This window comes from Notolabrus celidotus, chromosome 14 (assembly GCF_009762535.1).
Source record: "Notolabrus celidotus isolate fNotCel1 chromosome 14, fNotCel1.pri, whole genome shotgun sequence".
NCBI lineage: Eukaryota > Metazoa > Chordata > Actinopteri > Labriformes > Labridae > Notolabrus > Notolabrus celidotus.
In genome coordinates, this window is record NC_048285.1 from 594,652 (window position 1) to 621,407 (window position 26,756).

At 46.4% G+C, this 26,756-nt stretch overlaps 1 protein-coding gene across 1 annotated transcript; it reads right to left on the reverse strand.

The window, feature by feature from the left end:
- Positions 1-581: 581 nt before the first annotated feature.
- On the reverse strand, positions 582-22,882 carry nlk2 (nemo-like kinase, type 2). The gene is made up of 11 exons (XM_034701826.1): positions 21,216-22,882; positions 17,665-17,794; positions 17,319-17,374; positions 13,184-13,290; positions 12,933-13,018; positions 9,391-9,600; positions 9,005-9,106; positions 8,762-8,848; positions 8,201-8,399; positions 6,336-6,429; positions 582-5,473 (listed from the first exon to the last, which is right to left on the reverse strand). Exons 1-11 carry the CDS (start codon positions 21,707-21,709, stop codon positions 5,419-5,421), a joined length of 1,620 nt encoding a protein of 539 aa, XP_034557717.1. The 5' UTR covers positions 21,710-22,882; the 3' UTR covers positions 582-5,418.
- Between the last annotated feature and the right edge of the window lie 3,874 nt (positions 22,883-26,756).

The window sequence follows — 26,756 nt, forward strand, 5'->3', positions numbered from 1 at the left end:
TTGAACCTTGTGTCTCTGAGTTTGATCCTTCAGAGTCTGCAGCTCTTCAGTCTGGTCCTGCAGCTTCAGCTCGGTGTGACGGTTTGATCCTCTCGTCTGACGGAGATGATCTTTGTGAGATCTGCTGTCTTCATGCTTTACTCCCCTCTATCTGTCTTTCCAGACCCAACTCAGTTGAGGCATGATGGCTGTCTAACATGAGTCTGGTTCTGCTCGAGGTTTCTGCCTGTTAAAAGGAAGTTTTTCCTCACCACTGTAACTAGCTAAATACTGCGATGTGCAATGCTCATGATGGATTAAGGTGGGGTCAGACTGAGTCTTACCCTGTCTTGGTGTTGGGTCTCTGTTCATAATTTGACATAGAGTGGTCTAGACCTCCTATGTTTGTAAAAGCGTCTTGAGATAACGTTTGTTGTGATTTGGCGCTATACAAATAAAGATTGATTGATTGATTGATTGATGATTCATGAAGTATGGACGATAAAGCGTGGCCTTTTTTAAATCTCACATTTAATGTTTGTTTTCGTCCCGTGAGCTTTCTCTCGTCCGAGGATCAACAGATACATCAGTGTACTGAGAGCGTGTGTATATAAGTTTTATTCAAATTACATCTGATTAAAACATCAAATATACAAACAGGTTTAGGACAGCAATGATAGAATCAAAGAGTTCAGTAGTTGCTGCGAGGGTTAGTCTCACACAAAGTCAGTTATAACTCTACCATTAATAAAAAGAGTTGATTCAAGTACTTCATTCCAACACAAAGAAACATAGAAACTGGAGTATCTACACAAAGAGTCCACGCGGCGAGGAGGGAGAGCGAGGCCAGGACCGGAGCCAGGACTGGGGCAAGGCCTTGGGCCAGGACCGGAGCGAGGACCGGAGCGTGGACTGGGGCCAGGACCGGAGCGGGCTGTGTTCGTTCCTGAGAAGACTCCATCAGGTTCACACGCAGCACGCCTCCTCTGCTACAGAGAGGCTGCTGACTGGTCAGAAATCAATGATCAATAACTGATCATCAGCTGATGGTGGTGGGTCAGAGATCATGTGGTCAATAACTGATCATCAGCTGATCGTTACAGGTCAGAGAAGAGGAAGAGGAAGAGAGAGAAGACGAGGAAGAGGACGTGGAAGAGAAAGAGCTGTCTCTGTTTCACCCCTGCAGTCCCTCTGACGTCCAGCAGGGGGCAACTCCCCAGTAAACACTGATGAGTTCTAATGAGACATTTAGGCTGTTTTCGAAACAGCCTGCTACATAATACCTACTAATGTAGTATGCAGTAGGTACTACTACATACTGCGTTTGAGTTCAGTCTGTAGTCTGACTGTTCTGTTCAATCTGTCATGCAGCATGCTGGGTCAGATGTCACTGGATTTCCGGAAGTAAACAACGACCAAGCTGATAGAGAAACTGCTTCTTTAGCGTCACTTAGGATTTAAGAAGTTAAGAAGTGGTTAATATGGAATTCAATAACTTTCACAGCACCCAAAAACGGTTCCCCCCCGCCAAAAAAGAAGGAAAAAGAAAAAGCGTAACGAGCGCTGTGCATTGTGGGAAACAGTACGTGAGGCAGACTGGTCCGATGCACACTGACATGTTTTCCCGAATCAGTAGACATCCGGGGAGTTTTGGCATACTGCAGATTTTCCCCTCGTTCACTTACTGCTTATTACATACTGAATTTTGGCCAAATCAGTACGTACTGCTAGTATAGTAGGAGGTTTTGAAAACAGCCTTAGAGTCACAGAGAGCAGGAAGAGGGGGCGGAGTCAGACAGCTCTTATCTCTGGGAGAAGAAGAAGAAGATGAAGAAGCTTTGAATGGACGCTGATCTTTGAACACAGCCGCTCTCTGGCTGACTCTCCCTCCACGTCAGGTCTGATCTATCAAAGAGTGAAGATGGACTAACAGTCAGGCTATCTGAAGGACTGAGGACAAACATCATTCAACGTCAGGTGGACGCTTCACACCTGGAGAGAGAGAGAGGGATAGACAGAGAGACAGAGAGAGAGAGAGAGAGAGAGAGAGAGAGAGAGAGGGAGAGAGGGAGAGAGAGGAAGAGAGAGGGGGGTACGGAGTCCCAGAGGGGCGCAGGGAACCAAGATGAAGACTGACTGAGACTGCTAAGAATATCTGAGATCTATCTTTGTTTGTTTACTCTCCTCCTCTGATGTTTGTTTGCTTACTTTCTATTCTGATGTTTTTTTGTTTACTCTCTCCTCTTCTGATGTTTGTTTGTTTACTCTGGTGTTTGTTTGTTTGTTTGTTTACTCTGATGTTTGTTTGATACTCTCTCCTCCTCTGATGTATGTTTGTTTATTCTAGTGTTTGACGTTTGTTTACTCTGATGATTGCTTGTTTGTTTATTCTGATGTTTATTTGTTTTTTCTCTCATCTGATGTTTGTTTGTTTTCTCACTCCTCTGATGTTTGTTTGTTTACTCTTATGTGTGTTTGCTTACTTTCTCCTCTGATGTTTTTGTTTTCTCTCTCCTCTTCTGATGTTTGTTTGTTTACTCTGATGTTTGTTTGTTTATTCTGATGTTTGTTTGTTTACTCTGATGTTTGTTTGCTTACTTTCTCCTCTGATGTTTTTGTTTACTCTCTCCTCTTCTGATGTTTGTTTGTTTACTCTGATGTTTGTTTGTTTATTCTGATGTTTGTTTGTTTACTCTCTCCTCCTATGATGTTTGTTTGTTTTCTCACTCCTCTGGTGTTTGTTTGTTTACTCTCTCCACTGATGTTTATTTGTTTATTCTGTTTGTTTGTTTTTGTCCCTCCTGAGACTCCGTAGGACAGAGAGGGGAAGTCTGTTTTAACCTTTCAGTATAAAAGCTTGAATAGACATTCAAGTGTTTGAGATGAATCCCCACAGGAAGTGAAACGGCGTGGGGGTAAACAAAGCCAAGATTAGAGCTCCAGAGGTAGAGACCAACACGGCGAGTCCTTTATGTACATATTCACACAGTGCTCCTGTGATCCCACCCCCAGCGTCCGCTCATGGCTCAGGCCGCCCCCCCCACAGAGCCCAGCCCGGGGTACAAATCAAGAAAATATATACATTTGTTTGCAAGTTTTAAAAATAAAATCAACTTCACAGCCTTCCAAATGTGCAGGCTAATACAATTTCTATACAGTGTCTGTGTTCAGGGTGTATGTCACATATTTACAGGCTGAGAGCGAGCATGCCGTACGACAGGAACAGATCTAAAAATATATTAAATCATTTACTTCAAAGCTTTCTGCACCCCGTGTTCACGAGCAGCGGGACGCGTTAGAGCTGCGTCAGCATCACAGCGTATGCTACGGGCTTCATCCTGTGAGCTGAGAGACGCACGGACGACAGAACGGACCGCTGCAGAGGACCGGTCTGCTGGTTAGACCGGTCTGCTGGTTAGACCACCTCTGTGACTCGGGACAACAGTTTGACTTCATCTTTCGAACTACAACGAGCTGAGAGTCTGAGGATCTCGACAGTCTGGGTCTGAGAGGACCGTCTTGAACTCAAACAGGAAGCAGAACCAGAGGAGACGGACGAGAGACCACGCCATCAGATCAACCGTCATGCGCAGAGCACGCTCCATAAAAACTGAGGCTTTCCATGAACCTGCTGGTCTCTCTGCAGCCTCCGGTTTTTCAAAAGTATAAATACTTCAGAGATGAAAATATTTCCTCACAGTTACTCTCTCTCGTTAGACTTCTCACTGCGGCTGTCAGACCCAGACCGTCTCTGCATCCTCCTGCAGACCTCACCGTGTCTCTGTAATCATGAGCCGCGTCAGGAGGATGGGTGAAGCTCAGTGAGTCTGTCTTTGGGGGTAAACGTGCTCAGAGAGTTACAGTCAGGAGGCACACATGAAGAGCAGCACAGCCCTTCAAAATAAAACTCAGTGTCAGCACAGGTAGTGTCATGGCCACCCACATGGAGAGACAGAGGAGCTCCTCTTCCCTTCAGTCTGAAGCCTTCAGCTCTCCTTCATGTAGCGCGGAGACGAGCGTGTGAGCGGGGTCAGACGACACAGTGACGGAGAGGAGCCTCGGGAATAAACCACACATTCATCATAACGTATCCCTCAATCAAAACTCTGATCAATACTCTGATCAAGACTCTGATCAAGACTCTGATCAAGACTCTGATCAAGACTCTGATCAAGACTGTGATCAAGACTGTGATCAAGACTCTCATCAAGACTCTCATCAATACTCTGATCAAGACTCTGATCAAGACTCTGATCAAGACTCTCGTCAGCACTCTAATCAAGACTCTGATCAAGACTGATCAATACTTTCATCGGTACTCTGATCGACACTCTGATCAATACTCTGATCAATATTCTGATTAGTACTCTGATCAAGACTATGATCAAGACTCTGATCGGTCTCAGCTCTGCTCTCTTTCAGAACCTCTCAGGATGTTTCTTTAGATGTCTGAGGTCTACAGGACGTCTGTGGTCTACAGGATGTCTGAGGTCTACAGGACGTATGAGGTCTACAGGACATCTGAGGTCTCATAGAGAGCGGAGTAGCTCCGCCCTGAGCTTCTGAACTGTCCAATCATCATAGCACTTTAACCTGCAGCCCCTCTGCCGTCCAGCAGGGGGCAACCAGAGCAGAACACAGTCCTCCTCAGAGAACACTGATGGGGGTCTCCATCACAGCATGATGTTCACTCAGAGACTGATGGTCCACAGACTCAGTCTGAGCGTTAACAAGTTTACACTTGAGGCTCCTGATCTTTAAAGATGGCCGACGGTGACTCTGATCCATGAAGGGATCGCTCCGCTTCCTTCAGCCTCCGAACACGTTTACAATCGATTGTCTGAATCAGAGTTTGGATTTGGTTCACCTGCGCAGGTGAGGGAGGGCGTGGACTTAAGGAGCCAGGTCCTGATCAGAGATGATCCAGACTCGGTCTCTGGATCATCTCTGAGGGTTCCGTCAGCTCGGGTTCAATAGACTCTTTAATCTGTAATAATATAAATATTATAAACTTCATTCAGCGAGAGACTCAGAGACTCTGCAGTGGGACACACGGTCCACACACGGTCCACACACACATTCAGGGTTTGGTCGAGAGTTTAGATCTCACACACACACACACACACACACACACACACACACACACACACACACACACACACACACACACACACACACACACACACACACACACACACACACTCATATAAACGATCAGTGGATTCTCTTCATGAGTTTCAGCAGACCTGCAGGTGAGTCCTGCAGGTGGGTCCTGCAGGTGGGTCCTGCAGGTGGGTCCTGCAGGTGAGTCCTGCAGGTGGGTCCTGCAGGTGAGTCCTGCAGGTGGGTCCTGCAGGTGAGTCCTGCAGGTGGGTCCTGCAGGTGAGTCCTGCTCTCCAGTGAAATGCTACGCAGACGTTGTTCCCGGGTCAGCAGCAGTTATTCCCACACCAGCGGAGACGGAGGCATCTCAGAGGGCTGAGCCACAGTGGAGCTGTGGGCAGAGACACCAGGGTGGACTGAGTCAGTCACATCACCAGCAGCCTGTCTCACCAGCTGTGTGTAAGTTCAAACGTAGCCTAGTTTTAACGTCATTTCTCATTTAGGATGAGTTTACACTCTACTAACGTTTTGGGCGTTGCACCAGCTGAGATAGTTCCAACGTCAGCCTAAGGTACAACTTGATTCTTACACTGAGCTAGGTGTGAAGTCCTCTGTAGAGTACCTGTTGCCATGGAGTGTTGTTTTGAAGTACAGAGGGTTCTCCCAGCTATAATACTTGCGACCTGTTATCCGCAACAGATTACTTCCTTTGTAAAAATATGATGATCAAGATTTGCTCTCTAGAATATTAACATATTTTGTAGTTGATAATTCTACCTCTGGATGTAACTGTTATTATACATACTGTAGATTAAGGATTTAGGCTATATTTATAACCTTATGACACTTTATGAAGATTTACATAACTTCTGTTGTTGTTCTGCGACAGTAACGTAGGATTGTTTCACCTGTCGGTCAGTTCAGAGACGATTAGGCACGAAAGATAACGATGTAACAACCCCTGCATCAAAACTGGTGCTTTCCTCTGATTGGCTGCTGGAAGTGTAAACGTCATATCTGAGACAATGTTTTGGTTTGTTTGGACGTTACGGTCTACTAGTTCAGATGAACCTTACATCTCTGTGGTGAAACTATGACACAACTGAAGTTACAAACTAACTAGTTTTAACGTCTGGTTTAGTGAGGACTTTACACTCTAACTCAGGACACAACTTATACACAGCTAGTGCAACAGGCTGCAGGTGTAGATGAAGGTGGAGGTGTGTGGAGAGAAGAAGTGAAGAGGCTGTTACCTGATGAAGCTTTTAAAAGCAGCCGACTGAGGGTTGATGCAGAGCGGCACTCGACTCCCCTTCTGCTGCTCCAGGATGAACTGATGGATGATCTCTGCAGAGAGAGAGAGAGAGAGAGAGAGAGAGAGAGAGAGAGAGAGAGAGAGAGAGAGAGAGAGAGAGAGAGAGAGAGAGAGAGAGAGAGAGAGAGAGAGAGAGAGTGTTTAAGTCCCACATTATTCAATCTGTATATAAATGAACTTGCAGAGCAGCTGGATGGTTCAGCAGCTCCAGGCCTCACACTCTTAGACACTGAAGTTAGATACCTGCTTTATGCAGATGACCTTATTCTGTTGTCTCCAACCAGAGATGGTCTCCAACAGAACCTGACCATCCTGGAACAATACTGCCAGAACTGGGCATTGGAGGTCAATTTTAAGAAGACACAAATAATGATCTTTCAAAAAAAGCCCAGATGTCTTGAAAATAAATCTATTTTTACTTTGAATAACACTCAAATTAAACACACAAAGAATTATACTTACCTTGGTCTGAACATATCTGCATCAGGACATTTTAACATGGCAATAAATGCACTTAAAGAAAAAGCACGAAGGGCAATCTATGCATTAAAAACCAAATTATTCAAGATTAACATTCCAATTAGAATCTGGACCAAAATATTTGATAGTGTGATTGTACCTATAGCTCTGTATGGAAGTGAGATCTGGGGCCCCCTCAGTAGACTGGAGCATGGCTCATGGGACAAACACCCAATAGAAGCTCTCCATACTGAATTCTGTAGAAGAATTCTAAATGTTCAAAGAAAAACTCCAAATAACGCCTGCCGAGCAGAACTGGGACGTTTCCCATTACTATTAAACATTCAGAAATGGGCAATCAAATTTTGGACCCATCTAAATTTAAGCCCAAAAGACTCACTTCAATATAAAGCACTAAAAACCCAAGAGCTGAACCCTGAAAACTGTCCCCTTAGTCAGCTGGTGAGGAAGCTAATCAGCCAGACTCCAGTCAGCACTGATCCAAAACACAACCAAATGAAACTCATCATGAAGCACTCCAAAGATCTGTATTTAGATCACTGGAGAAACCAAACAAAGACCCAAAGTAGAATGAATTGTTATTTGACCCTAAACCGTGATTCTAAATTATCTGAATATCTGTACAGTGTCAGAGATACAAAACAAAGATGTATCCTGACCAAATACAGGCTGAGTGACCACCAGCTGGCTATAGAGACAGGGAGATACAGGCAGACATGGCTGCCCAGAGAGGAGCGTCTATGTGCTCACTGCTCTACAGGGGACATAGAGACAGAGATGCACTTCCTCCTCCACTGCAGCAAGTTCTCTTCTCTAAGAGATTCCCACTACAGGGACATTACTAACATGGTACCAAACTTCCCAACATTAACCCCAGAAGAGAAACTGTCAGTTCTCCTGGGGGAAGGGTCAGCAGCTCCTCTGGCTGCTAAATATGTGTCTGCCTGTCACAGCCTGAGGGACGCACCATCCCATGGGGTTTGATTTTGGGTGGAGGTTTTGTGAGCGCGCCGAATCGGGTGAGGACATTGAGATATGCTGTATAGGTGACACCATCGTTCATTAATGCATATAAAATATGTAATATATGGTTGATATGTATGTGATGAATATAATATGTAATGAATATGGTGTGTGATTAATGTATATATGGTGAGTGTTCATGCCAATAAAGCAAATTTGAATTTGAAATTTGAGAGAGAGAGAGAGAGAGAGAGAGAGAGAGAGATATCTTATTTTATTATTAGTCTGTTCAGGTGAAATCCGTCCTGAAATCTGAAGATATGATGGAGTGAACCCTGAGATGAAGGTGTGCAGCCTGACCTTTGACCTGTCTCACGGAGCTCAGGTTCTTCTCAAAGCCGTCGTCAAACTTGGGGTTGGTGACGGGCTCGAAGTCACTGGTGTAGACGCGGCCGGACGACGTGGTGTAGCAGCATTTACACATGCAGGTGTGGTAACGCAGACGACCCTCGTCCAGGTACGGGTGAGCCAGAGCATCCTTCGCTGAAATCCTCTTAGACTGCAAACACACACACACACACACACACACACACGTTAGAAAAACAGAACTCTCTTCTCTGCTCTGTGTGATGTCTGAGAGCGACTGGGAGAATGTGGAGCCTCATGGATGAAGGTGAAGGAGCCAACATGCCCGAAGACGAGCAGACTAACACAGTGATTGTCTGGCTCTCACTCCAGTCTGATAACTCTTCCTCCTCCTCCTGGATGAGACTCTAAGGAGTGTGTTCTCTTCCCCTCAGCAGGGTCAGTGTGTTGTTGGGTACATGTGGTAATCACACCTGTGAGCCTGACTGACTGAGTGAGTGAGTCTCATTCATTAAAAAAACATCATGCAGAGCTAAGTTTAGCAGCGTGACTCACAGGATCAAACACCAGCATCCTGCAGAGGAGGTGGACCGCTTCATGAGTCGCCTGGCTAGACAGAGTGTAGAGAACCGGGAGGGAAGGCTGCAGGAGGAGAGACAGGAAGCAGCGTCAACGCCCACTCAGCACGCCCAGCCAATCAGCACACCCACTCAGCACGCCCAGCCAATCAGCACACCCAGCAAATCAGCACGCTCAGAACTCATATCTGAGGGAACACCTGAGAGGAAACCTGCTCACCTGTTTGTGAGGCCCTCTGAGGATGTGAGCTCGAGCTCCTTCACACGCCGTCCTCATCGCCTCCATCGACGGAGTCCCCAACAGGTCCGTGATTAAATCCAGCTACACACACACACACACACACACACACACACACACACACACACACACACACACACAATCACACACACACACACACACACACACACACACACACACACACACACACACACACGGTTAATAAGGTGATCTCTAATCATCACATGAAGCTTCACTGTCAGCTGTGTGAAAGTATTTGAAGTGGTTCCTCCGTCACGTCAAACACACGTCTCTGTGACGTTGTGGTCGATGTAGAGAAATAACGCTCAGACCCTCAGACCCTCAGACCCTGGAGGGTCAAAGGTTACCTGCTGGATGGGGCTCTGGGCCTGGAAGAGGATGCGTCGGCCCAGCAGCTCGGCAAAGATGCAGCCCACGGACCAGATATCGATGGAGTTGGAGTAGTGTCGGCTGCCCATGAGGATCTCCGGAGCGCGGTAGTACTGCGTCACCACTTCCTGAGTCATGTGGCGTGACTCGTCTGACTCCTCCACCCGAGCCAGGCCGAAGTCACAGATCTGGAAGATGGAGCGGTGTTAGAAGAGCAGCTTCTTTCTCCTCACAGCTTTATTCTGAACGTCTCTCCCCCTCACATGGAAGCAGCCGCTCCGCTTCGTGTGTGTGTGTGTGTGTGTGTGTATGTGTGTGTATATGTGAGTGTGTGTGTGTGTATGAGTGTGTATATGTTTGTGTGTATGTGTGTGTGTGTTACTCATCGGGAACAGCAGGTGTTACATCATGAAGGTTCCCACACAGACTATAACGGGGAAGTCCACGCATGTTTATTAAAGAGCATTCCTTATTTTGACACCCGCTCTGCGTGCGTCTGTATTTTTACTCTCTGAGACGTCATTTCTTTAAGTCTCCTCAAACTCTCCAGACCTTCAGCCGAGAGGTTCAGAACCAACACGGACAGGTTCAGAGCCAACAAGGAAAAGTTCAGAGCCAACATGAAGAGGTTCAGAACCAACACAGAGAGGTTCAGAGCCAACAAGGAAAAGTTCAGAACCAACACGGACAGGTTCAGAGCCAACAAGGAAAAGTTCAGAGCCAACACGGACAGGTTCAGAGCCAACAAGGAAAAGTTCAGAGCCAACACGGACAGATTCAGAGCCAACATGAAGAGGTTCAGAACCAACACATAGAGGTTCAGAATCAACATGTAGAGGTTCAGAACCAACACAGAGAGGTTCAGAATCAACATGTAGAGGTTCAGAACCAACACAGAGAGGTTCAGAACCAACATGGAGAGGTTCAGAGCCAACATGGAGAGGTTCAGAACCAACACAGAGAGGTTCAGAATCAACATGTAGAGGTTCATAACCAACACAGAGAGGTTCAGAACCAACATGGAGAGGTTCAGAGCCAACATGGAGAGGTTCAGAACCAACACAGAGAGGTTCAGAATCAACATGTAGAGGTTCAGAACCAACACAGAGAGGTTCAGAATCAACATGTAGAGGTTCAGAACCAACACAGAGAGGTTCATAACCAACACAGAGAGGTTCAGAGCCAACATGGAGAGGTTCAGAACCAACACAGAGAGGTTCAGAATCAACATGTAGAGGATCAGAACCAACACAGAGAGGTTCATAACCAACACAGAGAGGTTCAGAACCAACACAGAGAGGTTCAGAACCAACACAGAGAGGTTCAGAACCAACACAGAGAGGTTCAGAATCAACATGTAGAGGTTCAGAACCAACACAGAGAGGTTCAGAACCAACACAGAGAGGTTCAGAACCAACACAGAGAGGTTCAGAACCAACACAGAGAGGTTCAGAACCAACATGGAGAGGTTCAGAGCCAACATGGAGAGGTTCAGAACCAACACAGAGAGGTTCAGAACCAACACAGAGAGGTTCAGAACCAACACAGAGAGGTTCAGAATCAACATGTAGAGGTTCAGAACCAACACAGAGAGGTTCAGAACCAACACAGAGAGGTTCAGAACCAACACAGAGAGGTTCATAACCAACACAGAGAGGTTAAGAACCAACATGGAGAGGTTCAGAGCCAACATGGAGAGGTTCAGAACCAACACAGAGAGGTTCAGAACCAACACAGAGAGGTTCAGAATCAACATGTAGAGGTTCAGAACCAACACAGAGAGGTTCAGAACCAACACAGAGAGGTTCATAACCAACACAGAGAGGTTCATAACCAACATGGAGAGGTTCAGAACCAACACAGAGAGGTTCAGAACCAACATGGAGAGGTTCAGAACCAACACAGAGAGGTTCATAACCAACACAGAGAGGTTCATAACCAACACAGAGAGGTTCAGAACCAACATGGAGAGGTTCAGAACCAACACAGAGAGGTTCAGAACCAACATGGAGAGGTTCAGAACCAACACAGAGAGGTTCAGAACCAACATGAAGAGGTTCATAACCAACACAGAGAGGTTCATAACCAACACAGAGAGGTTCATAACCAACACAGAGAGGTTAAGAACCAACATGGAGAGGTTCAGAGCCAACATGGAGAGGTTCAGAACCAACACAGAGAGGTTCAGAACCAACATGTAGAGGTTCAGAACCAACACAGAGAGGTTCAGAACCAACACAGAGAGGTTCAGAACCAACACAGAGAGGTTCAGAATCAACATGTAGAGGTTCAGAACCAACACAGAGAGGTTCAGAACCAACATGGAGAGGTTCAGAACCAACACAGAGAGGTTCAGAACCAACATGGAGAGGTTCAGAACCAACACAGAGAGGTTCATAACCAACACAGAGAGGTTCAGAACCAACATGGAGAGGTTCAGAACCAACACAGAGAGGTTCAGAACCAACATGGAGAGGTTCAGAACCAACACAGAGAGGTTCAGAACCAACATGGAGAGGTTCAGAACCAACACAGAGAGGTTCAGAACCAACACAGAGAGGTTCATAACCAACACAGAGAGGTTCAGAACCAACATGGAGAGGTTCAGAACCAACACAGAGAGGTTCAGAACCAACATGGAGAGGTTCAGAACCAACACAGAGAGGTTCAGAACCAACACAGAGAGGTTCAGAACCAACATGGAGAGGTTCAGAACCAACACAGAGAGGTTCAGAACCAACATGTAGAGGTTCAGAACCAACATGGAGAGGTTCAGAACCAACACAGAGAGGTTCAGAAGCAACACAGAGAGGTTCAGAACCAACACAGAGAGGTTCAGAACCAACAAGGAGAGGTTCAGAGCCAACACAGAGACTAAAGGCTGATTCATACTTCTGCGTTGAATCAACAGCGTACCCTACGCCGGGGGTCCGCGTAGCTTCCTTACCTACGCCAAGGCCTACGCACGTAGCTGACGTGCACCTCTTCCAAAATGTAACTCCCCGTAGAGCCGACACGGACCGCAAGCCCTGTGATTGGTCCGCTCGGCGGCTTTGTCTTCCCCGCATTTACAACACCTCTGGGATCCCGGACATCAGCCGCAAATCGGCCGAGTATTTCACCTCCTCCTCAGCAACATGCAACATGTATCAGCTGTAGATTAACAGAACACGCTCTGAATCTCTGTGGAAAAGTAAACAGAGATGGTAGCAGGACTGGAAACAGGCGACTGGCTATCAGAGAGACCGCACTGCCCTCTAGTGTTTCGGCAGAGAATTGCTGCGCGACACAGACACACTGACCCACAAGTATGTGGTGCTCATGTCCGCGTCAGCCCCTGCTGCGTACGGGAGATGCAGAAGTATAAATCAGCCTTTAGTTTGTCCTCGAGTATCTGAGATGTTCAAAGTGAAAAGGTTTTACACCTTCAGCAGGATGATTCCCTGCAGGACTCTTTAAACAGACCTCAGATCAGCTTCAGTGATAAAGTTGCCCGTTGCTCGTTGCTCATTGCTCTCACCTTTAGCACACAGTTGCTGTTGACCAGCAAGTTTCCAGGTTTGATGTCTCGATGCAGGATGCCGGCAGAGTGAAGGTACTTCAGACCTGATGAGGACACAATAAACAGCAGATTAATGAACCTGTCGCCTCTCTGACCACCAGCAGGGGGCGACTCCTCCGTTCACAGAGGGCAGGACTCAGGGGGAGGAGTCAAGTTAAACATCTGGAACACTTCAGATGACATGTTTGTAACGTGAGGAGAGTTCGTACCTCGTAGGATCTGGTAGAGGAACACTTTGGCGTGGTCTGAGCTCAGAGGCTGCGGTGATACGATGATCTTATGGAGGTCACTCTGCATCAGTTCAGTCACCACATATCTGACCCACGGGAGGTTAAGGCACAAATATAAACGACAAACAGGAGAGAACATGTGCACAGCATCAAATAACTTCAACTCACAAACTCCTGTTTTTATGTTTTATTTGGCTAACATCCACAAGACCAGACGTCCTTTTCATGAGCTGCATCGTTTACAGTCTGACAACTGACAAATCCAGCCCTCCAGACCTGTCTGCTAAATAAACTCTGTCTCCATTGGTTCATTGCATCCCCCAGAGGAGTCTCAGCTTCACTGTAAACATTTCATCAGAGTCTCAGCTTCACTGTAAACAGTTCCACAGAGCCTCAGCTTCACTGTAAACATTTCATCAGAGTCTCAGCTTCACTGTAAACAGTTCATCAGAGTCTCAGCTTCACTGTAAACAGTTCCACAGAGCATCAGCTTCACTGTAAACAGTTCCACAGAGTCTCAGCTTCACTGTAAACATTTCATCAGAGTCTCAGCTTCACTGTAAACACTTCCCCAGAGTCTCAGCTTCACTGTAAACAGTTCCACAGAGCATTAGCTTCACTGTAAACAGTTCCACAGAGTCTCAGCTTCACTGTAAACATTTCATCAGAGTCTCAGTTTCACTGTAAACAGTTCACCAGAGTCTCAGCTTCACTGTAAACATTTCATCAGAGTCTCAGCTTCACTGTAAACATTTCATCAGAGTCTCAGCTTCACTGTAAACAGTTCACCAGAGTCTCAGCTTCACTGTAAACAGTTCCCCAGAGTCTCAGCTTCACTGTAAACAGTTCCACAGAGTCTCAGCTTCACTGTAAACATTTCATCAGAGTCTCAGTTTCACTGTAAACAGTTCACCAGAGTCTCAGCTTCACTGTAAACATTTCATCAGAGTCTCAGCTTCACTGTAAACATTTCATCAGAGTCTCAGCTTCACTGTAAACAGTTCCCCAGAGTCTCAGCTTCACTGTAAACAGTTCCCCAGAGTCTCAGCTTCACTGTAAACAGTTCCACAGAGTCTCAGCTTCACTGTAAACAGTTCCACAGAGTCTCAGCTTCACTGTAAACAGTTCCAAAGAGCATCAGCTTCACTGTAAACAGTTCCCCAGAGTCTCAGCTTCACTGTAAACAGTTCCCCAGAGTCTCAGCTTCACTGTAAACAGTTCCCCAGAGTCTCAGCTTCACTGTAAACATTTCATCAGAGTCTCAGCTTCACTGTAAACAGTTCCCCAGAGTCTCAGCTTCACTGTAAACAGTTCCCCAGAGTCTCAGCTTCACTGTAAACAGTTCCCCAGAGTCTCAGCTTCACTGTAAACAGTTCCCCAGAGTCTCAGCTTCACTGTAAACATTTCATCAGAGTCTCAGCTTCACTGTAAACAGTTCCCCAGAGTCTCAGCTTCACTGTAAACATTTCATCAGAGTCTCAGCTTCACTGTAAACACTTCCCCAGAGTCTCAGCTTCACTGTAAACAGTTCCCCAGAGTCTCAGCTTCACTGTAAACAGTTCCACAGAGGCTTCCCTCTGGCTTCCTTCAGCGGTATGAACCTGAAACAGGAACTGATGTTCTTGTAATTAACGGGTCTTAAGTTTGCTGAAATCCAGGAAGTCAGGAAATCTAAACGCTGATTGTCTTTAGTGACACAGCATCAGGCAGTTTGTGTCTTAGTGTAAATGTTTGATGTAGAACAGATTGTTAGCTGCTCTTCATGCAGATATCTGTTTATAGAGAGAGAGAAATCCTCCTCACATTAACAATCATGGGAGCCGGCATTACGCTGGACTGTGTTCCTCCCGCTGTTGCTCTCCACACAGACTGTTTTTCCTGCACGTCTCTCTGTTCCTAAGATTGATTATGAGTTCCTCTCTGTTCACGTGCAGAGAATCCAGACTGCAGGGAACATCTCGATATTAAATAAGAAGCACGTGTGATAAAAACGACAGAGTTTCTTACTTAATCTCTCATTGTCTTCTCTTCATGGTGAACAGTTATAAAAAGTTTATTACTGACGTCGAGAGAGCAGCACAGCATCACACGTGGCTCCTAGCTGCAGGTTGTAAAAGCCTAAACGTTTGTCTCAAAGACTCTCCTGTCCAAGCTCAGACCAGCGCTCAGTTTCACGTCATGAGTGAGGTCTCACCTGACGTTCCTGCTGAGCTCTCTCAACTGAGGGACACACCTTGGTTCTCTGAGTGAATAATGAAGCCTGCTGATAATGTGAGTGGTGTTTTAGAGGACCCTGACGGTCAGATAGTCCAGTGTCAGCACAAAACCTCAGCTAAGAGGAAAACCACCTGGAAGAGGCGGCTGCAACAACAGGAGGAGAAATAAACCCAGATCATCAACCTCAGCTGAGCCCCTCAGCACGGAGGGGGTCCCTGAGACCTGTACGGGTCTTTATCTGGATCACTGATGGACAATAACCCACTTTACCATCTCCCTGGGTTTAACATGAAGAGGAGACCTCAGCCGGGTGAAAGTCTCCTCCTCTGGGAGCTGATCCTGCTGCTAACAGATACCAGAGGCTGAAAGAAGTCCAGCATGATACTGGTCTACAGTTACCTGAGAGCTGTAGTTACCTGAGAGCTGTAGTTACCTGAGAGCTGTAGTTACCTGTGGGCTGTAGTTACCTGTGAGCTGTAGTTACCTGTGAGCTGTAGTTACCTGTGAGCTGTAGTTACCTGAGAGCTGTAGTTACCTGTGAGCTGTAGTTACCTGAGAGCTGTAGTTACCTGAGAGCTGTAGTTACCTGTGAGCTGTAGTTACCTGTGGGCTGTAGTTACCTGAGAGCTGTAGTTACCTGAGAGCTGTAGTTACCTGAGAGCTGTAGTTACCTGTGAGCTGTAGTTACCTGAGAGCTGTAGTTACCTGAGAGCTGTAGTTACCTGAGAGCTGTAGTTACCTGAGAGCTGTAGTTACCTGAGAGCTGTAGTTACCTGTGAGCTGTAGTTACCTGAGAGCTGTAGTTACCTAGTTACCTGTGAGCTGTAGTTACCTAGTTACCTGTGAGCTGTAGTTACCTGAGAGCTGTAGTTACCTAGTTACCTGTGAGCTGTAGTTACCTGAGAGCTGTAGTTACCTGAGAGCTGTAGTTACCTAGTTACCTGTGAGCTGTAGTTACCTAGTTACCTGTGAGCTGTAGTTACCTGAGAGCTGTAGTTACCTGAGAGCTGTAGTTACCTAGTTACCTGTGAGCTGTAGTTACCTAGTTACCTGTGAGCTGTAGTTACCTGAGAGCTGTAGTTACCTGAGAGCTGTAGTTACCTAGTTACCTGTGAGCTGTAGTTACCTAGTTACCTGTGAGCTGTAGTTACCTGAGAGCTGTAGTTACCTAGTTACCTGTGAGCTGTAGTTACCTGTGAGCTGTAGTTACCTGAGAGCTGTAGTTACCTGAGAGCTGTAGTTACCTGAGAGCTGTAGTTACCTGAGAGCTGTAGTTACCTGTGGGCTGTAGTTACCTGTGGGCTGTAGTTACCTGAGAGCTGTAGTTACCTAGTTACCTGAGAGCTGTAGTTACCTGAGAGCTGTAGTTACCTGTGGGCTGTAGTTACCTGAGAGCTGTAGTTACCTAGTTACCTGAGAGCTGTAGTTACCTGAGAGCTGTAGTTACCTGTGGGCTGTAGTTACCTGAGAGCTGTAGTTACCTGAGAGCTGTAGTTACCTGTGAGCTGTAGTTACCTGAGAGCTGTAGTTACCTGAGAGCTGTAGTTACCTGTGAGCTGTAGTTACCTGTGAGCTGTAGTTACCTGAGAGCTGTAGTTACCTGAGAGCTGTAGTTACCTGTGAGCTGTAGTTACCTGAGAGCTGTAGTTACCTGAGAGCTGTAGTTACCTGTGAGCTGTAGTTACCTGAGAGCTGTAGTTACCTGTGAGCTGTAGTTACCTGTGAGCTGTAGTTACCTGTGGGCTGTAGTTACCTGTGAGCTGTAGTTACCTGAGAGCTGTAGTTACCTGTGAGCTGTAGTTACCTGTGGGCTGTAGTTACCTGAGAGCTGTAGTTACCTGAGAGCTGTAGTTATTGATCAAACACAGATCAGGGATCAGTAACTGTTGAAGGATACATTTCTTCAAAGTAGTCGATGTGTGGAGGCTGCAGGATGTCCAAAGCAGAGAGCACCTGAGGAGAGAGTCACAGGTGAATGACAGGTAATACCTTTCTGTGTGAGCTAACAGGCTGGTATTGCTTTAAGACATGTTTATACATTATTATTATTGTTGTTGTTGTTATTGTTGTTAGACTGCATTAACCCTCCTCCAGGCCTACAGGTGGTGTTTCTATCTCTCCGTAAAGGAGTGCACTTCCTCAGTTGGACACTAGAGGCATCACCTGTCGATCTATGATCCTCATTCACAGACGAGGGAGCTCTGAAGTCTCCCCGCGTCCTCCACGTTCACCTTAGTACTCACGTTTTCATGTTTGAAGAAACACAGCATCTTCAGCTCCCTGAAAACCCTCTTACAGGAAACCAGGTTTTGGAAGACATTGGGCATCTTTTTGAGGGCTACTCGCTTCCCGTCTCGCGGGTCCGTCACCGACCTGATAAGAGGAGGAGACACAGAGTCCAGTTCAGTGTTTGGTCTGAAGCAGCAGCTCCTCTCAGAAGCTGTGTGTGGACCCGGTTCAGAGCTCTGTAATGCAGTCATCGCTTCTCTCTGTCTTCATACTGATCCAGCAAGAGCTGGACTCCATGTTGGAGTCAGGGTCAGAGTCCATGTCACACCTTGACCTGGATGAAAGTGCTTCATCAGGTGGCTCAGGTCCAAACAAAGATACACCTTTAATGGTTCAGATGTGTGTTTATGCATTTCTTTGTAGATGAATGTTTTTTTATTCTCTTGGACTGACAGGAACCTGAAACCACGGAACACGTTCATAAAAAACTAATGTAAGTATGAACCAATGAGAACAGGGGGTCGCATTTCTTTACTGAAGGATGAGCACTGGAGCAACAGGTGGGCTGGACTCCACCAAATCCATCAAACCTCACCTGCCACTGAGACAAATGTCCTCTCTCTCTCCCTCTCTTTCTCAGTCTGTTCTCTCCCTCTCTCTCTCTCTCTCTCTATCTGCTTTCTCTCGCTCTCTGTCTGCTCTCTCTCTCTTTCCCTCTCTCTCTCTCTCTCCCTCTCTCCCTCTCTCAGTCTGATCTCACTGTCTGATCTCTCTCTGCTCTCTCTCTCTCAGTCTGATCTCTCTCTCTCTCTCTCTCTCTCTCTCTCATTCTCTCTCTCTCTCTCTCTGTCTCTCAGACTGCTCTCTCTTTCTCTTTCTCTCAGACTGGTCTCTCCCTCTCTCCCTCTCCCTCTCTCTCTCTCTCACTCTCTCTCTCTCTCTCTCTCCCTCTCAGTCTGATCTCACTGCCTCTTCTCCTCTCGTCTCTTCTCTCTATCAGGTCTGATCTCTTTCTCTCTCTATATTTCCGCGCTCTCTCTCTCCTCTCCTTCTCTCGCTCTCCCTCTATCTCCTCTCTCTCTCTCTCTCTTCAGACTGCTCTCTCTTTTCTTTCTCTTTCCTCTCAGATGGTCTATCCCTCTCTCCCTCTCTTCTCCCTCTCACTCTCCCTCTCTCTCTCTCTCTCTCTCTCTCTCTCCTCTCTCCTCTCTCCTCTCTCCTCTCCTCTCCTCTCTCCCTCTCTCTCTCTCTCTCTCTCACTCTCTCTCTCTCTCTCTCCCTCTCTCTCTCCTCCCTTTCTCTCTGTCCTCCCCCTCTCTCCCTCTCTCTCCCTCTCTCCCTCTCTCTCTCTCTCTCTCAGATTCTGACTCCTGATATTTTGTGTGATTAGTTGAAGAATCTGCGACAGAGGAGCGCAGAGATCAGAGCCTCGTGAGGAACACAGCAGGTGTAGGTAAGACGTTTCGAGCTCTGCTCACAGCAGCCCCGTCCACTGTGACCTTCAGTGAACTTTTCAAATAGGATCAGAGCAGCCGACAGATGGCCAGGACTAAGATCCAAGCTCCAAACACGACTAAGAAGCTCACGCTCTGCAGCCAGAGGAGCAGCCACATGAAACACAGCCGACATGAGATGAGCATCCTCACATGAGACCATTGCATTAAATGATCCTGTATGTGTTTGTTCCTTTTCCTCCCTTGTCTTTAGTTTAACTGTTGAGGATGAAACTCTGCTTCGAGCTTTGATAAAGAAGTCTGAGTCTGAAGTTTCTGCAGATTCTGTTCTCCACGCTGCAAACGTCTCAGAAGCAAAGCACCTTTCTTGGACGTGTACCAAGCTTTACCACGAGCATCAGAGAGAGGAGGACTGAGGGCACGCAGCACGTGAAACATGCTCAGGCTTTCAGACAAACATACGTCTCACAGGAGAAACGTTGCAGAGCGCACGCTCGGCCTGTTCTGGTGAAACAGCAGCGTGCAAACAGTGCACACACGCTCCACGATGTCTCAGTGATTTTACCCACCGCCTCTTTTCTCATCACTGAAACATCTCCCTGGAGACAGACCCAGACTCTGTCTCAGTGACACAGAGTAAACTGTGACACGTTGTGACAGCAGGTGTGCTGAGCTGACTGACAGGTGGGCGTGTGTCAGCCTCAGCTCCTCCTCTCTGCCCGTTTCAGCGTTTCCAACATGGCCACCAACATCTTTGGGCTTCCTGACTCCTCCCAGAACCCAACGCACCACGTCCCTGAGCCTGCAGACAGGTTGGACGGTTTATGGTTCAAAGCCTGAACCTACTTCCTGTGAGGCGACGGTGAAAACCACTACACCACCGCACCGCGCTTCAGTAACACTGAACACTGCGTTACTCTCAGTTGCCTTACACTACCAGTCACAAGTTTGGACACTGTACAGAATCTAAAATATAAAACAGATTCTGCTTTCTTTAACTCTGTTTTGTTCATTCAATCATTCCATATATGTTCTTTCATAGTTTTGATGTCTTCAGTATTAATCTACAGTGTTTACAAGCATTACAATAAATACAAACCCTTCAAGGGCCATGATTCATGTGGACTGGAGTCTGAGTAACCCTCACATAGCCGGTCCCTCAGTGTCTCTACAGACGGACTTAAACACAGACCTCATCTCTCGCTCCTCTTTGAATCGGGACGATGACTTTACGCATCCAGTGAACATGTGACCCAGTCCTGAGGGGGTCCATGGTTGTCTGTCTAAAATCAGCAGTTTGATATTTTGGGGCTGGTCTGGATGAGTCTGCGGTCAGTTCAGGAGGTTTAAGACCGGATCTATATAATAATAAGCACAAACCAAGACCCCAGACCACATCCCTGCCAGGGTGGGCGGTGCTGAATGAGGTGAAGGTTTGAGCCTGGCTCTTCGTGCATACAGGAAATAACTTCTGCAAATGCATCGCAGGTCTACAGGTATCTGAAGTAATCTTGGATGGAGAACAGAAAGAAAGAACTGATCAGAATATAGAGAACAAATCTCCTCAGGGGGTCTGCAGTAAATCTGACCCTCTCGGAACAAAGCAGGGAAACGTTTGGTCGTCTTCTGTTCAAACACATCCTGACGTGTTTACCAACGTCAGGGTCCACGTGAGGACAGAGGAGACAGAGACACGGCAGCCAGGCTGAGATATCCTGACTCCAGGTCCAAACACTGGATCCTACACAACCCATAATGCAACCTGCTCACAGCTTCATCAAACTGTTCCTCATGTTCACATCAGAAACACGTTGAATGGAGCAGATCCTGTTTGAACTTGTGAAGTTGTATCACAGCAGGGAGTCTTGACATGATGCTGGATTCTGTCACCTGTTCCTCAGACCTCCCAGTGAACAGCAGGGGGCTTCACATGCTGCTGCTGGAATCTGAGCTTTCACTTTCACAAGTTCAACTTCTGACACACGCTCAGGAGGACCAGCGTGCAGACTGACCTCAGCTCTGACTTCATAACATGTGCATAAAGTTAAACGCTGCAGAGTCACATGCCTGGGAGGACCACAACATGAAGGAGAAGAAAGAGGGGAACCTACCAGACCACCCCGAAGGCTCCGTATCCGATGGGTCTGTCGGGCTCTATGTCGAGCTGCTGCGGGAGGAGGTGCTGTTGCTGCTGCTGCTGATGATGTTGTTGTTGTTGAGGTTGATGATGATGATGATGATGGTGGTGAGCCTTGACAGCAGCAGCTTGGACCTGTGCAGGAGCCACAGCCGCTGCTGGCCCTGGGGCCTGTCCTGGGGCCGGGGAGGGGAAGTAGGGCTGCTGCTGTCCGGGGTTCAGCATCATCACCGCCGCAGCCGCCCCTGTGGATCCGGGCTGCTGGACCGTGTGCACGGCGGCGGCAGGGCCCGGGTGCTGCAGGTGGTGCTGGCCCTGGTGGTGGTGGTGGTGCATGTGGGGGGGCGGGAGGTGCTGCAGCTGGTGGTGGTGGTGATGCGGGTGATGGGCAGCCACAGCTGAGGAGCCGCCGTTATAAGCAGCCATCATGTTTGTAACATTAGAAGCTGCTGCACGGCAAAGAGACATAAACTGATGTTTGAGGGATGAGAGCTGCAACAAGACCACTACCCACACAGGAACCAGGTCTCTGCAACAAGACCACTACACACACATGTAGGAACCAGGTATCTACAACAAGACCACTACACACATGTAGGAACCAGGTCTCTGCAACAAGAAACCAGGTCTCAGCTTTAAATGGTCCAACAACAGCTACTCTGGGTCTGCGGGGAGTCCCTCCTTATCATAATGCCAACCAGGATCTGACCCACTTCCTGTAAATGTCTCTGCCTGCTCAGCATCAGGCTGCTGCAGCCCAGCATCTATAGGGAGAACCAGAACACTGAACCGGCCCCCCTTAGAGAAGACAGACTGTTGGCCCTAGATGTCCCTCATGGTGGAGGTGCCCCCCTCCCTGTGATGAGCCTGAGATCTAAAGTCTGTCACATGGGGGGCAGCGCGTCCATCTTCAACACAGTCCAAGTTTTCCTCGCGCTCTGATCTGGATCCGGGGCTCCGCACGGCATCTACCCCACTAAACCGAGTCCAGAATCCTCCCTGTAATCTGCGGGCCCTGATTAAGGCTGCTGATCCGGTTCAGAGGAGGTTTCCAGCCCAGGACACTAAACCACAGCACAGGCCTCACATACTATCAGACCGAGCCGCGCTCCCGAACCCCCATCAGCCGGACTGACCCGGATCCTCCGCCATGACTCAGAACACGGGACCAGTCCTCCAGAACAGAACCTGTCTCCCCCAGGAACAGCAGCCCGGAGCTCGGTGTGTGTGTCCCCGACCCCCCGCAGAGACACATCCGGGGAGGCGAGACCACAATGCGGGGACAAGTGGATCCTGTTAGTGCGGGATCAGTCCTCCTGCTGCTGCCAGGAGACAGGAGACAGGAGACAGTCCTGACAGCTTGGAGCTAATCTGTGTTATTCCTGAAATCAGAGCTCGAGTCCTTCCATTAGTGAGCCGGCTGCAGGAGGAGCCGCTGCCGGGCTGAGGAGCGACTTTGTCGGTCTGTGGAGCTTCGGGAGAGCCGCTGCCTGGAGTAGAGGGTCGGTCACAGGAGGACCAGGAGAGACAGTTCCTCCAACATGGTGAACAAAACCTCAGAGACTCGGCCCTGAGATTACTGGAGAGGAGGGAATCACCAACGAGTCGGCTCTTAGAACCGACTCCTTCAGATAAACAACTCCCCTCTGACAGCGAATCTTTGAGGATTCATCCAGAGGAAAGGTTATCATTTAATTCATCACAGCATGATGTGGAGGGGTGGATGACTTTGCAGACATTAAATATTCATAATTTAATTTAAAATGATAAAGTGCTCAACAGAGCCCTATTACAGCGTCACAACCTCATGACTCCTCATGGTGGAGCCAATGACAGTAGACATTAGAGAGCTGTTTTATATTCTCCAGTTAATGTTAATCATATGATTGTATTACAGTTTATTATCACACAGTCCTGGTGTCCTGATATCATCTCTTTAGAGGTCATGTACGACGTATGGTCTTCTGTCGTGTGTTACCATGTGACTCCCAACTGTTTTTGAACAAAGCAGAATAATGTGGTATAAATATATACGCACTTGTTTCATTCAGTTTGTAGTTCTATTTACTCTTAATTAAATTTAGCTCAAACTACAGCCTTTCTAATCCTGACGATGACTACATGAATGATTAAAGATTAAAACTTTCAATCCTGCAACAAATCAGAAAGTAGGAAACTTTAAGTAACTGGATGTAATGAACACTTTAATTTAAACTGCAGGTATTTGTGCTAACACATGATGTAAATAATGGAATCTAGAAATGAAAGAGTTTGATATAATAACACTAATACAGTAATGTCTGAGACAGTGATGCTACTTTAGGAGCCGTTTGGAAGCTAAACAAACCGGCTCTTTTTGCTGATGTGAGTCAAATGATCTGATCATTAAGAAGAGTTGAAATTCCCATCACTGAGGATTATGGAGGAAAAACAGCCAATCAGCTGCCGCAGCGCGCTGACGTCAGAGTAATCTCCCTGACTGTCAGCGCGTGCAGCCAGTGACAGCGTGGGCTCTTCTGACACATCAACACATGTGACCCAGGGTAACTCTGCTCCAAAATACCAGACTCTGAGGAGTGATTACACAAAGAATAAACAACAACAACACAGAGGAAACATCATCAATAAATAAACAGTAGGTACACAAAGAATAAACAACATCAACACATGTGACCCAGGGAAACTCTGCTCCAAAATACCAGACTGTGAGGAGTGATTACACAAAGAATAAACAACAACAACACAGAGGATGTATCATAAACAAACAGGAAGTACACAAAGAATAAACAACAACGACGCAAATGAAACATCATCAATAAATAAACAGGAAGTACACAAAGAAGAAACAACATCAACACATGTGACCTAGGGTAACTCTGCTCCAAACAACAGACTCTGAGGATAGACTACACAAAGAATAAACAACAACAACACAAAGTAAACATCATAAGTAAACAGGAATTACACAACGAATAAACAACAACAACACAGAGGAAACATCATAAACAAACAGGTAGTACACAAAGAATAAACAACACCAACAAAGAGGAAACATCAACAAACAAACAAACAGGAAGTACACAAAGAATAAACAATCATACTAAGTAAAGATCATACACAAACAGGAAGTAAACAAAGAATAAACAACAACAACATAGAGGAAACATCCTCAATAAATAGACAGGAAGTACACAAAGAAGAAACAACATCAACACATGTGACCTAGGGTAACTCTGCTCCAAACAACAGACTCTGAGGATAGACTACACAAAGAATAAACAACAACTACACAAAGTAAACATCATAAGTAAACAGGAATTACACAACGAATAAACAACAACAACACAGAGGAAACATCATAAACAAACAGGTAGTACACAAAGAATAAACAACACCAACATAGAGGAAACATCCTCAATAAATAAACAGGAAGTACACAAAGAATAAACAACACCAACACAGAGGAAACATCATAAACAAACAGGTAGTACACAAAGAATAAACAACACCAACAAAGAGGAAACATCATCAACAAACAAACAAACAGGAAGTACACAAAGAATAAACAACAATACAAGTAAAGATGATACACAAACAGGAAGTAAACAAAGAATAAACAACAACAACATAGAGGAAACATCATCAACAAACAAACAAACAGGAAGTACACAAAGAATAAACAACAACAACACAAAATAAACAATATTCAAATAAATAAACAGGAAGTACCTAAAGAAAAAACAACAACACAAAGCACAAAGTTAACAATATTCAAATTAATAAACAGGAAGTACCCAAAAATGAGCCGCAAGATTTACCACCCACTGTCTTACACTGAGGAGGCCAGAGATACCTGATACAACACCCTAAAACAAAACACACACACACACACACACACGCACACACACACACACACACACACACACACACACACACACACACACGGGTAAGTCTTACTTAATTAGAATATTGTGATTTTTTCCATCAGCTCTTTGAGAGTGAACATGTGAGATGTTCTCGACTCTGCAAACTAAAATGTTTTGAAGTGTTTCTATGTTTTAATTTTGGATAATTATGGCCCTCAGACTTAAAAATATAAAAATACATTCTGCATCTGAATATATTAGAATATTTCATAGGATCAAAAAAAGGATTTAAATTACAGAAAGGTTCAGTAAAGTTTGTTCAGTTATTCTCAGTTCTTGGTTTCAGCTCCTTCACTGTGGATCAGCTGGAGCTCTGCTCAGGTGTTACTGAAGCTCAGGTTGCTTTGATAGCAGCCTTCAGCTGGTCTGTAGTTATGTGTCGGGTGTTTCTCCTCTTCCTCTTGACACATATCTCACAGAGTCTGTACGGGGGGTTCAGGTCAGACCAGTAACATCACGGCTCTAAAGTCTCCTAGTAGACTCTGTGTGGACTCTGGAATTCATAAAACTCAGACCAACAGATGACCTGACCCCTAAACCATCACAGACTGCAGAGACCTCACTCTAGACTTCAAACACTTAGTACTCTGTCCCTCTCCGCTCTCCCCCCAGACTCTAGGACCTGGATCTACAAATGAAATGATGACCTTCATCTTAACGAGGACTTTGGACCCCTGAGCAGCAGTCCAGTTCTTTGTTAGCCCAGGTCAGACTCTTCTGATGTGGTCTCTGGTTCAGGAGTGATATGAAGAATGTGACAGGTGTAGTCTCTTGATACTCTGACTCCAGCATCAGTCCGCTCCTCCGGAATCTCTCCAGAGGTCTTAACTGGTTGACGGTCCTCTCCAGGCTGAGGTCATCCCTGTTTCCTACCACACCTTCCCTCCCAGTCCACTCTCCTTTGGTTCAGCTCTCTGCAAACAGCCAGTCTTTGTGGGGGGTAGGCCACAGAGGCCTGGGTTACATGTAGGCCATAATTATCAAAATTAAAACATTAAAACACTTAAAAACATTTTAGTTTGCCATTGCTTCCTATAAAAAAAGCAACGTCAAAAAAAATTGCTTGAACTACAAAATCAGTTAAAGGTGACATATCATGCAAAATTGACTTTTTAATGGTTCTCTACCTGAAATATGTTTCCCTGGCATGTCTACAAACCCCACGAGAATGAAAAAAATCCATTCTGCCCCTGTTCTGATTTCTCCACCTTTCTGTAAATGTGTGTGAAACCAGCCGTTTCAGACTTCAGTGTTTTTGTTACGTAACAACAATATCCGGTCTGTCACGGAGTCAGAGCTCGGAGCTTGTTCAGCCCATAGACTGTATAAAATACAACTCAACCCCTCCTCTGTTTTTCATTACCTGCACACATGTGTGCTAACAAGGAGCTTAGGAGGGAGGCATGCTAGTTGTAGGCTGTCTTAATAAACACAAAGGTTGGTTTTACTCCCCACGTCTGCAGATTTCAAGATCTAGTGGATGATTTTTATTTATCATGGATAAGTGCTAGCACTAGTTAGCATAGCTACATAGCTACATGTCGTAGCTGTAGCTGTGTACCAAGACACACGTCTACATACTGACAAAT